The sequence below is a fragment of the Oryx dammah genome, unplaced genomic scaffold (genome assembly GCF_014754425.2).
Source record: "Oryx dammah isolate SB20612 unplaced genomic scaffold, SCBI_Odam_1.1 HiC_scaffold_12, whole genome shotgun sequence".
Classification (NCBI taxonomy): Eukaryota; Metazoa; Chordata; class Mammalia; order Artiodactyla; family Bovidae; genus Oryx; species Oryx dammah.
Genome location: NW_024070196.1, coordinates 66781621 through 66794170, shown reverse-complemented (window position 1 = coordinate 66794170; position 12550 = coordinate 66781621). Strand labels below are relative to the sequence as shown.

At 46.6% G+C, this 12550-nt stretch overlaps 1 protein-coding gene across 3 annotated transcripts in view; it reads left to right on the top strand.

Annotated features, from left to right (window-relative positions):
* Positions 1 to 12550, top strand: part of TTC28 (tetratricopeptide repeat domain 28) — a 575441-nt gene that overhangs the window by 482472 nt on the left and 80419 nt on the right. For all 3 annotated transcript variants that reach the window (XM_040251367.1, XM_040251366.1, XM_040251368.1), the window contains 4 exons: positions 2545 to 2654; positions 4350 to 4479; positions 6536 to 6754; positions 8713 to 8878. In XM_040251367.1, the coding sequence (XP_040107301.1) occupies positions 2545 to 2654; positions 4350 to 4479; positions 6536 to 6754; positions 8713 to 8878 (625 nt within the window). The remainder of the gene's footprint in view (positions 1 to 2544; positions 2655 to 4349; positions 4480 to 6535; positions 6755 to 8712; positions 8879 to 12550) is intronic.

Genomic DNA, 12550 nt, shown 5'->3' with positions numbered 1-12550 from the left:
AGAGTGCAGTGGCTTCATCCTGACTGCGTGGTCAGTCAGTGGTGGCGTGGGGCACAGCCCAGGTTTCTTGATCCCAGGAACTGCATGAGACCCCACACAGCCTCCTAGAACAGAGCCAGGCTGGCGCAGTCGCGTCCACGATCACTCCTGAGCCCCAGCTGGGAGCTGGGAGAGAGAGACAGCACACGGAGTGGAAAACGGGCCAGCGGCTGATGGTCAGGGTGGTCCTCTGCGCAGACCAGGTCTTGCCCTGGCCTGCAGGCTGAGAGGTTACTGGGAGGCTGTAAGCCACTCCCCAGACATTATTTGGCTCCCACTCAATGGGAGCTCTGCCTCAATGCATTAAATACGAGAGTTGGCTTTTGGTTTCTTGAAACTAGACTGTGGTAAAATTCTAACAGACTGGGGGCAGTTTTCAGTTGAATATGTGAAAACTATTAAATTCAGACCTAGCGAATGACAACCTTTCAGCTGTGTTCTTTGGTTTTTCTGAAATATTATTTCCATGAAGCAGCTGCTTTGCCTGAGATATTGTAACATAGTTCTAGATTTATGGAAAGCTGTTTTGTTTTTTTTTTAATTGTTGTAATTTTAAGTCTTGCAGGGATCTAAATTCTTATTGTGGCATCTCCTCGGTGTCTTTTTAGTAGATGTGGTCTACTCCAGAGCCTGATATTCCTCTTGGGCCCATCCAGACTCCTCTTCGCATGAGTTGTTATAGGTGCAGGACCCCTATTGGATGTTTTCTGAGTGCTCTGAGTTGGGTCTTCAGCCTCTTGCAAAGAGGGAACAGTTCAGTTGGAAACCACTGTAGTTCTCTTTCCTGACTTTCAGAAGGGGCTATGGACTAGCATCACACCACCCCTGTGCAATAGAATCTCATAGATGGGCTTGGTCAGAGTCCTTTGAACAAGCTCTGTGGGTTGTATAGTTACCCTTGATTGAAACCACTGGTCTCATCCAGTTTTTTCTCTTTTTGCAAATAAAGCAATGGAGCTAGAGCCAACTCGGCTCCAGGAGAGCCGGATGGCTGGGTCAGATCCTCAGAGCAGAAGCAGGTGGAGACTGGGACCGCACAGATGTCGTATCTACCGTGTTTGCTCTTCACTGTTGAACTTCTGACCATGGGGCCAGGGAGGGTCCCCACTATGGGATCCAGCAGGGAGCATGGTCAAGTCCCTGCTTGCACAGAACATAGCTTCTGGAGGGGCTGCCACAGTGAACTCCCAGCTTGGAGGCCCTGGCCTAACAAGGAGAGCAATCCTTAAGAGGGAATAGGGCTAGCTGGTTGAAGGTTAAAACAACCAGCCTCCTCCTGGTTTTCACACAGGAACCATTTCTTCTATTTCTGTTCCTACTCTATGAAGTATTTTAAAATGTGAATAATTTGCAAGTACATATTGTTTTTGTTACCCAGTGACATGATTTAAACGTAAAATGCTGTTACTAAGTTTTCTGAGTTATGTGCATTTTGAGATACATGATATTTTATGGAGCTTGAACCCGAGTCTCACTTTTATTAGCCTCTCAACTGACTCAATTCTTTTCCAGAAGTCTGAAACTGAGTGGGCCCAGCATGCTCAGATGCAGGTTCCCATTCACCCTGAATTAGATTAGAAAGAGGAAGTCCTTCCTTTGTGTGTACAGTTGTAGCACAGGGCCCTTCCTGCCATCTCGACACAAGCTGACTTCTCATTTCAGAGAGCAGGGTAACGAGGGCAGAGTGATGCTGAGAACTGCTTAGTGACCCACACAATAAAAGGTTGCCTTCAGATTTGACTCGCTCAAAGCCCTGGAGGTTGCCAGCATCCTGAAATCCAGAAGCTTGCTGTGAGTAAGTGACCCAAACTGCTGGTGCCTATCCGAAGGCCAGTAGAATGAGGACAGTCTCATCTAAAGCTTTTGACTCACAAAAGCACTTGTTCTGCATCCCCACTGAGGCACATCGAAGTCTCAGCCTTAAAGGAAAAGCAGATCGGATGTGAAGTGCGTCAGTGGCATCAGTAACAGAAGGCAGGGTCAGGCAGTGCGAACATTCTGCTTCCAGAAAGACATCCGATGTGTGTCCTGTCAATGCTGATTGGATGCTGTGCACGGGGTGATAGGAGAGACCTGAGCTGGCTTCTTTGCTTGGCTGTGGAGCGTCAGAAACACTACTGCCAGCCAGAGAACTGGGTTCGATACGTTTATAGGCCTGGAGTTTTCATTTGCAAAGCTAGGGATTTCACAGTGGGGAGGGCAGCCAGTTGGGTTCTATTTGCTTCCCTGTTTCTGCCTGCCCTGCAAGCCTGTCTCCTGCTGATAGCCATCACCTGAGCTCTTGCTGGGGCATCTTGGAGTGACCTGGAAAGGTCGCTACTAACACAGAATTTGATAAGAATGCTTATTCTGCCTTGGCTGAGTCTGCTCTTGTCCTGCATTTTATCTCGCTGGGTTGCTAACAATCTTTATATCCACCTGAGGCAGAATTACCCTCTAGAACTCCTTGACAGGGTGGAATTGTCTGTCTTCTATCGTCCTCAAAATTTCTCTCTCTGAATTCAGGTTTAAGGTTAGCAGAGCAGCTAGGCCGAAGAGAAGATGAAGCCAAAATTCGCCATGGTCTTGGCCTCTCCCTATGGGCGAGCGGGAATCTGGAGGAGGCCCAACATCAGGTGAGCAGGAGAACCCTTTTCTGAGTAGATTTTGTTTCTAGAAACGTGGAAGATCTTGAGATTACTATCCTAGCAGTGATGACATTTGTCAGAAGGTGTTGACTTGTGCTCTTGGGTTGACATGCAAGATATCTAGCCTGTTTCAGCCTAGACATGTTGAACCGTAGTAAAGACTTGTCCACTTGTTTGATAGATTTCTCAATAATTTCTTCTGAATTCTTGTATTATGTGCTGCTGTTCCTCATAAAACCTTAATATGACATTACATACATTTTTTGACAGAAGTAATCCAAGAATTCGTAATTATTGGATTTACTGTCTTTGTAGGTTTCTAATTATATCTGTAGATGCCTCTTTCCCTTCTCCCTCTCTCTCTCTCCTCTCTCTCCCTCTCCCCCACCCACCCCGCCCGTGTCTCTCTCTCTCTCTCTCTCACACACACACACACACACACTCACACACAGTTCATGTTTCTGCATATGTTCAACCAACAGTTGAAGAGAAATCTCCTCTTAGGCTGGCTCTGGAAATTAGAAAGTTCCTTGGAGTGGTCTCTAGTCAAAGATACCTCTGTCGCGTTGCAGGAGTTGTGAGATGGCTTTGAAAATCACGCGCTCAGCTGCTGAGGCAGCCCTTACTGTGGAGGGCGCTTTGCTAGCAAAGGGGCCCAGGATTGGTGAATCCAGGTTCCCATCTGAGGTGCTCCTGGGATTGAGGACATGATGTGCCTGAACTTGTGCCATAGCATCCTGGGATGTTATGACATTTTACAATTTAAAGAATTAATCCTCTGGTTTTCTGGTTTCAGATATTAAAGTTTTTATTGATACAGTGATTTATAGTTTTCAAAGTACTTTCACTGACTGAATGTATTCCTCAAAAACCCTGTGAGCTAGAGTGATAACCATCCCTTTATAGAGAAGAAGCTGAGGCTCTGAGTCTTGCTGAAAGTCCCCCAGCAAATTCGTGGCAGGGTCGGGAGTACATTCCTCTCTCCTGGTCTCAGTCCCTTAGTCTTAGAATTCTATTCTTTACATTTGCATGAATTTAAACTTTGATACTGTTCCCGCCTGTAAATATCAGAGAAAAGCCTCCTGGTCCCACTGACAGAAAAGCCAAGAGAGCAGCAGGACAGTGTCTCCTTAGGGCGTTGTGTGTCTGGTGTTGGGGCGTCCATGTGCGTGGACACAGCTGTGCAGGGCAACATCTGCTTCAGAACAGCCTGCACAAAGCCCCCTCCTCCTCCTGAGAGCACAGCTGTCCTCACGGCTCACCCCCTCCCCACCTCCCTCCACCCTACCCCCACCCCCCCAATCCCCCTCACCCCAGCCCTTCTGCACTGGGAGGTGTGGGGTGGTGAATTACAGTGGCTTGATGACAAGAGCAGAGGCTTTTCGTTTGTTTTAATCAAAATCAGGACTTGATTGCATTAATAGCTGCTCTTTTTTTTGCAACTTTCAGACTATGAGTCTATTACCCCTGTCTTTTAGATCCCCTTGTCTGTCAAGAATCGATCATACAAACTGTAATCTACCAAGTATGATCCAACCGATGCCTTTTCAGGTCTGGAAATGGAGACTCTGAAACCAGCTTCCCCACGGTATACCAAGATGTGAGCAGCAGTGGTCTCTAGTCAGGGAACGGCTGGCCCATAGTTTCTGGAAGATGGATAATGTTCTCTTTCCCCCCTTGCAGCTCTACCGGGCATCAGCCTTGTTTGAGACAATCCGACACGAGGCGCAGCTGAGCACAGACTACAAGCTCTCCCTCTTCGACCTGCAGACGTCCTCCTACCAGGCCTTGCAGCGAGTGCTCGTCAGCCTCGGTGAGAGCGAGCAGTGGGGTTTCTACCCCGAGCGTGCACCCTGTGTCTGAGTTGCTTAGTGAGCATCATGATGAAATACAATTTGTTGTCACGGCAGAACTGAAGCCACAACCACAACCTAGCCTTTGAAAATTCGTTCATACATCCAACAAATTTTGTGCTGCGTGCCGGTCAAGAAGGCCCAGCTCCTGACCTCTGGAAGCTCTTAGTTCATCAGCAGATGGAAGCTGGGGGTCCAGGAGGGTGTGATTTGGTTGTGGAAACAAAGAGGCTTGGCCGGCAGACCCAGGAGCCAGAGGAGGTGTCCTGGAGACAGGGTGCCTGAGGCAGGTGTTCCCGCTGCCCATTGGTACATGGGGGCAGGCCCTGAGAAGTCACTGGCCTCTTCCCTGGTTCATTGCCACACATCCTTTAATGCTGCTGTCTAGTAAATATGTGTACTATCTGCCCCGTGGCCGTGATACTGTCAGTGACAACTCTCCCGGGCCGGTGTGCCATGTTGCATTGGGGCAGCACCCCCTACCCTTACCTGGCTTAACTGTGGCAGCCACCTGATTCCAGCTCTGCTTCTCCTCAGGCCTGCCTATCTCTGCAGACCATTTTATGCAGCCCAGAAGTTGGGTTAAGTAGGTGTCCATTGGAATTAACAATGTCTTTGAAGTTGGTTGTTAAGGCCTCACCAATAACCTGTCCTTTGCTTTATATATATATGAATACTCAAACTTCCCCTTAAAAAATGTGTCTATTAACTGTGCTCATTGCCTGGGATTACAGTTGATTATCTGTTATAATCACAGTGTTCAGTCTGTCTAGCACTTTGGGGCCAATTTTCCAGTGTGTACAGAAATCGTCCCTGCTGTTCCAGTTAATAACTTAATAGAGTAAGAGGAGACATTTGCATGCACACATGCAAATCCCCGCTTATCTGCTGCTGCACGGACTGCAGGAAGCAGCGTCCTCGCAGTGCTGTTGGAGCTGTGGCGTCTGGCCTCCAGCCTCTGCCCACTCTCTCTGTGGACCTTCGTTCCAGCAGCTCTTCTATTTGTACATTTACGATTGCAAGTAAACCCTCTGCACTGTGTTTCTTCTAACGATCTTCACTTGAAAGGATGTTGCTGCCTCTTTCATGCTCTCATTTTTGTGCATCAGCTTTTACACTAGATTACAGACAAGTTTCTTAGACAAAGTGGGTTTAGAGGTTGGATCAAAAGACTGAGGAAAAACTGGAAAGAGAGAAGCGATTTCAAAGAATTAGAGACCTCAGAGATTTGAACCCTTTCCCTGTGGGAACTAGAAAAGATAAGAAGCAAGTGTATGGGACCCCATAATGGAATAAGGTATAAACTCCCAGCGATTATAATGTCGCTTATATATACACCGTGCTTTGAATGCTGCCTACTAGGCATCTCCACGTGTAGGGGCTCATTTAGTCGTTGAGATAGGCAGGACAGCTGTCAGGAGCCCTCGTTTCAAGTGACGGAGGAAAAGGCACTCCAGCAGATGGACCAGCATGTGTAAGGACAGAGAGGTATAATTTGGTGGGAAATGTGGAAACGGGGCTGGTCAATGTGATGCACGGAGGAGCTGCATTGAGGAGAAATAGAAAGATGGTCAGAAGCCATGTCCCAGAGGGATCAACTGTCACGACCAAATCAGAACCAAGCTGAGCAGGAAAGTGAGAGCGTAACCAGAGAGCAGAACATCAGGTCCAGTGAGCCAAGGGGATGGGGTCAGAAGCCAGGAGGCCTGGAGCAACTCGGGGTGAAGAGGGAGAGTGGCAAGTGAGGATGGATGCCATAAGCAGCGCTCCTGAGGTGGCTGTCAGACAAGGACGCCTAGCAGCTTTGAGGAGCGCGGGATCTGAACCTGGGGCTTTGAGAAGAGTGGCCCCTGCATGCGGCCTCCGGGGCAGGGGCGCACTCGACACTCTGACTGAGAGTGCCGCGTGTTGGTGCAGAAGCCGTGGGGCTTCCGCCTGCCGGGCTTGCTGGACCTGGTGGCCCTCTCTGATAAGCACACTCTCTGTGGACTCCCAGCCTATCCCTTTGTCTCCTAGGCCATCATGATGAAGCTCTGGCCGTGGCAGAAAGAGGACGGACAAGGGCGTTTGCAGATCTCCTGGTGGAACGGCAAACAGGGCAGCAGGACTCTGACCCCTACTCCCCAGTCACTATCGATCAGATCTTAGAGATGGTTAACGGCCAGAGGGGACTCGTGCTTTACTACTCCCTGGCAGCAGGCTACCTGTACAGCTGGCTGCTTGCTCCTGGGGCAGGTAAGACCTCTTTCCTTGGGAACTGGGCAATTAAGACAGCAGACTGTGAAAGTCTAATGAACAGAGGTGGAAGAGATGCATTACCATAGATCAGATCCAAGAGCTAATGTTGGCTTTCAGCGAAACCTCAGCCTCAGTGGGTAGCTGGTGGTGGGGCATTCAATTAATAAGACAGCCCAGCTTTTTCATTCCCCCAAGAAATCACAGCTCCTCGCTGGTGAATGTGGAAGCATTTATCAAGGAAGACTAAGAACAGGAGGATTAATGTCACCAGCAGCCCTATTTTTAGGCAACTGTTGTTCATTAGCTAATAAAGTGATAACTGTAAGTCCTAACGAGTTCTTTCTAGATATGATTTAATAATTGTGACCCTTTGTTGTGGTCCACTTAAAGAGACTGAAATGGTGATGGCAACTCTATCACAGTAAATCAATGAAGTCTCATGCTTGAAATGTCTGAGTTTAGCAAAACCCGTTTTTAACCAGTTCATTTGTTAATCTGTTTCAGAAATAAAAATCCCCTTTGATTAAATCAGGATTAAATGTTCAGACTTTTAACAGCTTCACTAAGTACAGAACCACTAATTAGCTGTTAGGGCCATATTTTTTGCATAATAAAATGCTGATGGTTTTACCATGTTGGAGACACACCAGATCCAATTAGAGTTTATTGACTGGGGAAGTGGATCTTATAATTGGGAATCTTGAAGAATGAGCTTCTTGGATATCTGTAAGCCAATTTCAAAACGTTCAACTGCCAAGGCGAACTGACAAGCTTTTCTTGATTACCTCTCTGTCCCTTTAATTTAAAAAATGATTGCTGGATGACAGCTCTGAGGTGCTTCTTGGGTTCTGATTACATTCTGAGAATGCCTATACATTCCATGCCTCAGGATTACTCTTTGTAATTTCCCCCTTAATTCCACGTTTCCATAGGCTTCCCATAAAGAACATTCTTGCCTCTGACCTTTATATGCTAACAGTTTTGAGTTGTGATGTCTGTGGTGACTTGGTGAGTGTCAGACACAGTGGGCTGAATCTCTGTATCCCAGCCCGCGGAGGGCCCTGGTACTCAGGAGGATGCAGCTGATGATGGAGGCATCGAGCACGTTCTCTTTCTCTCTGTGGTGGTTATGTTGTGGGGACATGATTTGACAGGTGGCATATCCAAATCCCTGTAATAATGAGTCATGTATAATGAGGCTCCTATTGTTTCTCTTTCTGTTTCTCTTTGCTCTTAATTAGACTCTGAAGCTTTCACTGGGGCTTTAATCCAATCAGAGAGGACCAGCATTTTCTAGGGCTGACACACCTCATTACCATTTGAGAATATGTCCTGTGTTTATTGCCAGAAAATCACTGCAGACTGCCTTGATTTCATACAGCCATCGTTTTTTGCTCCTTTAATCCATTAATGACCATTGACCAGTTGGTCTTATTTAAAGATGGTTTAAAATGTTTTTATCTGGCCTTAATGCTGCATATTTATTTTGCTTTGTTTTGTGAAACGAAAGGTCTATATTTGGCTAGTTACAGTTTTTGTCAGGAGTGTATCTTCTGGGAAGAATATACCTTTGGCATGCTCACGTACCATTTCTCAAAGGGAACTTTCCCCGGTTGCTGCTTCTGAGATGCATCTGTTTTAAAATATGTGAACTGATGTGAACTAGTCACCAGCCCCGGAGCGTCTGAATATATATCATCAAAAGCAAAAGCCCTGTCTTGAATTCCCTGTTTGCATGCACCAAACCTGATAGTGAGAATTGTAAAAATGGTACTGACCAGAGTTCTGAAAGACCTAGGATTTTAGGGTTTCCTCCCATGGTTTGGAGGACAGCATGCTCGGCGTCTTTGACCTCTTGGTCACATAGCTTTGACCTTGTTGCCCCCTGCCCTCCACCTTCCCTTCCCCTTATACCCCAGGCAGGTATGACATTGGCTGTGCCTGTCTTATTTCAGGAATTCTGAAGTTTCATGAACACTACCTGGGAGACAACACAGTGGAAAACTCCAGTGACTTCCAGACGGGCAGCAGCACAGCCCTTCCAACAGCCACGAGCTCGGCCCTGGAGCAGCACATTGCCAGCGTGCGGGAGGCCCTGGGAGTGGAGTCCTACTACTCGAGGTAAGGAGTGCGGTGCTCCTGGGCCTGCCTTCAGATACCAGGGTTTTCGTTTGTTTCGTCTCTTATAAACATGCTACTTGAAGAAATCTTCTGGAATTCACACACCTGTGCTCAGTCTATTCACAGTTGCTGCAGCAGAAGCAAATATATGTCTCTGGAGTACAAACCCCTTAGCAGAAAGAATGTCTTTATTCTTTTCAGTAATTTCTTTTCAGACAGGGAAGGGCCTCATCAGACATACCCATTTTCTAAGATGGGTTTGTAGAATGTTTAAACATAAACATGACTTTGAATTTAACATATTAGCTAATTAAAATTGAGATGCTTTTTTGGTTACAAACAGATTCATAGTGAGTTTGTACTACAACTGAACGCCTGTTTGAGAATTTATCACCAGTGACAGGATCTGTGCATTGGGGGGCTGAGGTGAAGAAGTTGAACTTCCAATATCAAGGATAGGGAAGAAAATGCTGTTTTTTGCAAATATTGTAGAAGTTATATACTCATGGAAGTGTTTCATAATTGACTATTTTATATATAGAAATATATATATATATATAATATACTTTATATATAGAAAGTAATTTCCACAAGGACCCTGTTTCTGGGAAGATGGAAGGAAGAGAGTCCCTGAGAGCTGGGTCATAGGCAGATTTCCCAGACGTCTCAGTGCTCCGTTCTGTGATTAACAAATGTTGAGAAGATCTGTGTTAGAGAATCTGCTGTGTGAGCTGGTGTCAGGTCCCAGGGACATCTGCTTTTCTCTTGAATGATTTCATTTGTAATCATGAAAATCCTAAGATGTGGCAGTGATTTCTTTAGAGATAGGTGCTTAACTCAGACTCCCTAGTGTATGGTAGTCATTGCCAGCAGCTGGGTTGATCTTTGGGTGTTTATCAAGTCTGAGATGAGCTCTTAGACAGAAAGTAACCATTGGAAAATGGACTGTCAAGGCTGGAAGGGCCCCTGCTGGTCATCAAGGCCAACTCATTATTTACGGAAGCCGGCATGGAATGGGACTTGCTGACAGCGAGTTCGTGTCAGAGCTGGGATCAAAACGATCTCAATCTCAGCCACACTCCCAGGCCAGTACTGGTTCTGTTTTTAATTATCAAAATTAATATCATACTTGAGACAATAGCCAAAGCATGTAAGAATGTCATCTCTAGCTTCTGTGTGTGGGAAGCATGAGCAGGCGTCAGCCATATGCGCTCCCTGCTGCTCTGTTTCTTCCCTGGCTGCCGAGCATCTTGGAGCATCCCTGTCCTTAACCCTGACACGTGGGGTGGCGACCACAGCGGCTTCACAGAGTGGGAACCCCTCGAACTTGGATGTAAGGCTACTCCCCGAGATTCAACTATAAATGACCGTAAAATAGATTAGACCAGGGTACACAGAGCTGCTTTAGCAGACAGAAAGGTGCTTAGACCAATCTGATTAACCTGTAACCCAGTCAAAGGTATTGCATATCCAAAGCAAGTGTGAGGGGGGAAGGGTTGGTCAGCAGTAGAAACACAGGAAAGGGACCATAAGTAGGGCAGACTTCAGCCGTGCCCATTTCTGATCTTGTACAAAGGGAGAGAGAATCTTGTCAGAAGGACTCCAGGTCCCGCCGGAAGGCTGTTCTCATCGTAGTGGACAGGCAGTCATTATGCGCTCCTCCTCCCCGCCCTTCCACACTTAATTGAGTGCCTACTACGTGCTGCATCCATTGGAGATCCGGCAGAGTGGTCAAGGTGGCAGGCATAGCTCCTACTCTGAGGGGAAATGAAAAAAAAATAATAGAGCAGATATGTATGGTCTTTTAATGAAAATTGCTGTAAGCACCTAAACAAAATGGCAGGGGGTAGTGAAAATGTGTAAGCAGTGGGGAAACCCACACTGGGAGTTGCGGGGGGCGGGGGCGTGGTCTTGAGGAAGGTGTGTTTGAGCTGAGTGCAGAAGGATAACAAGAAATAAACTAGATGAAGGCCACCACAGGCAGGATGCACAGGGTCTGCAGTGACCCTCAGTGGAGAGACCTCTCAGGTGATCCTGCCTTCCTGATGCTTTTTGTCAGACTTTCTGATTATCATTTGGTTTCTCATGACGTCTACTTGCAGATATAAAGTGTACATAACAAACTGGCATTCTGATTTGTACAACTCTCTGACCTTGGTTGGTGGAAGTGAGCTCTATGAGGCCAAGATTCTTTGAGCACATTTATAACATGAGGTTTTCAAGCTTGTAGGGCCACACTCCAGACCTTGAACTGAGATGAGATCATGAGGGGACCCGGGTGTGCAGCACCTGCCTTCTGAACCCCTATGCGTGCAGAGGTGGTTTCTGTGTGCACTGCCCTTGCCGCAGCCAGGACATTGCAGTCCACACTAGCCACTGAGAGGACTCAGCCTGTGCAAACCTACAGCCTTCTCTTGATCTCAGTTTTCCTGGACCTAGGTTGAAATTCATCCTGAGAAGGAGAGGGTTACCCTTTGACTTCCCAGCACCCCCTTGTTGGACACCATAGTTTAACTCCAAACGCTTGTGCCTGAGCAGTTCTTTTACAAGATACTGGAGGGTGACTAAGTTTGCTTTCTGGTGCCTTTTGATTTAGAAAAATGACTTTGAGGTTGTAGTTCAGCCATTCGTCAATGGCAGGGGGAGAGGAAAACACTGTGACTTGCTTCTGTTTCCTGCATTAACCTTTTCCCCTCTGCCTGGGGCAGAAAGCTCACAAATCAGGGTGCATCCTCAGGGGTCTCCAGGATGTGGGCTGGCTTGATGCTCAGCATTAATCTGGGGGGCTGCCCTCAGTAGCTTCAATCCCAGTTTGAACACCCAGAAGTGAGGGTCTTTCCTGTTGCTTTGAACTAGTCTTATTAGAAATTCGTTCATCTTTTGTGACCTCAAACTCAGGTTCTTAATTATGATATTAAAATTGAATACTTTGTTGGCATGGTTTGAATTTACTAAAATGGAGTTTTTGTGAGACTGGTTTCTGCCTCACATTTTCAAGAAAGCATTTCAAGTGACAGATAAATTATTTCTCACCTATAAAATGAGTAAATATTTTTAAACTGCGGGTACAGTAGACAGTCTCATACCCTAGGAATATAAATTGGTTTACCTGTTCTAAAAATATTGGATTGGCCAAAAAGTTTGTCCTTCTACTTTTCCTGTAGGTAGTCTCATCTCCTGTTAGAGCCCTGTTTAAAGCTTGTGCTCTTTCCATCAGGAACATCCAGTCCCTGTAAGTCTAACTCAGGTCTCTGCTATTCTCCATGGTCGCTAACAATTACACTTACTTCATTCTGCCTTGTTCCATAGTCACCTGGGTTGTGTCTTCCCAAGGAGATGGTGATGCCATGGAGAGCAGGTGTGGTGTTCTCTCTGAATTCTCACTAACACAGTGCCTGGCCCAGAGTGGGACATCAGTGAATTTGAAATTTAGTCACCAGAAGCTGTGCTGTGAACAGACCCTCTGCTCATGCTGGGCTGGCTCACCAATTCCCTTTTTCCAGTGGATGTAAAGTACACAGTGTGCCCCTAGAAATTGAGTCTCCGTGCCTGGGGGAACACCTTCATTCAATTACCCACAGTCTGGCCATGATATCCTTGTTATTCTGCAGACCATTTTTGTTCTCCTTAATGGCATCTTGCTGCTGAAAGGAAGTACATTGCTACAAAGGA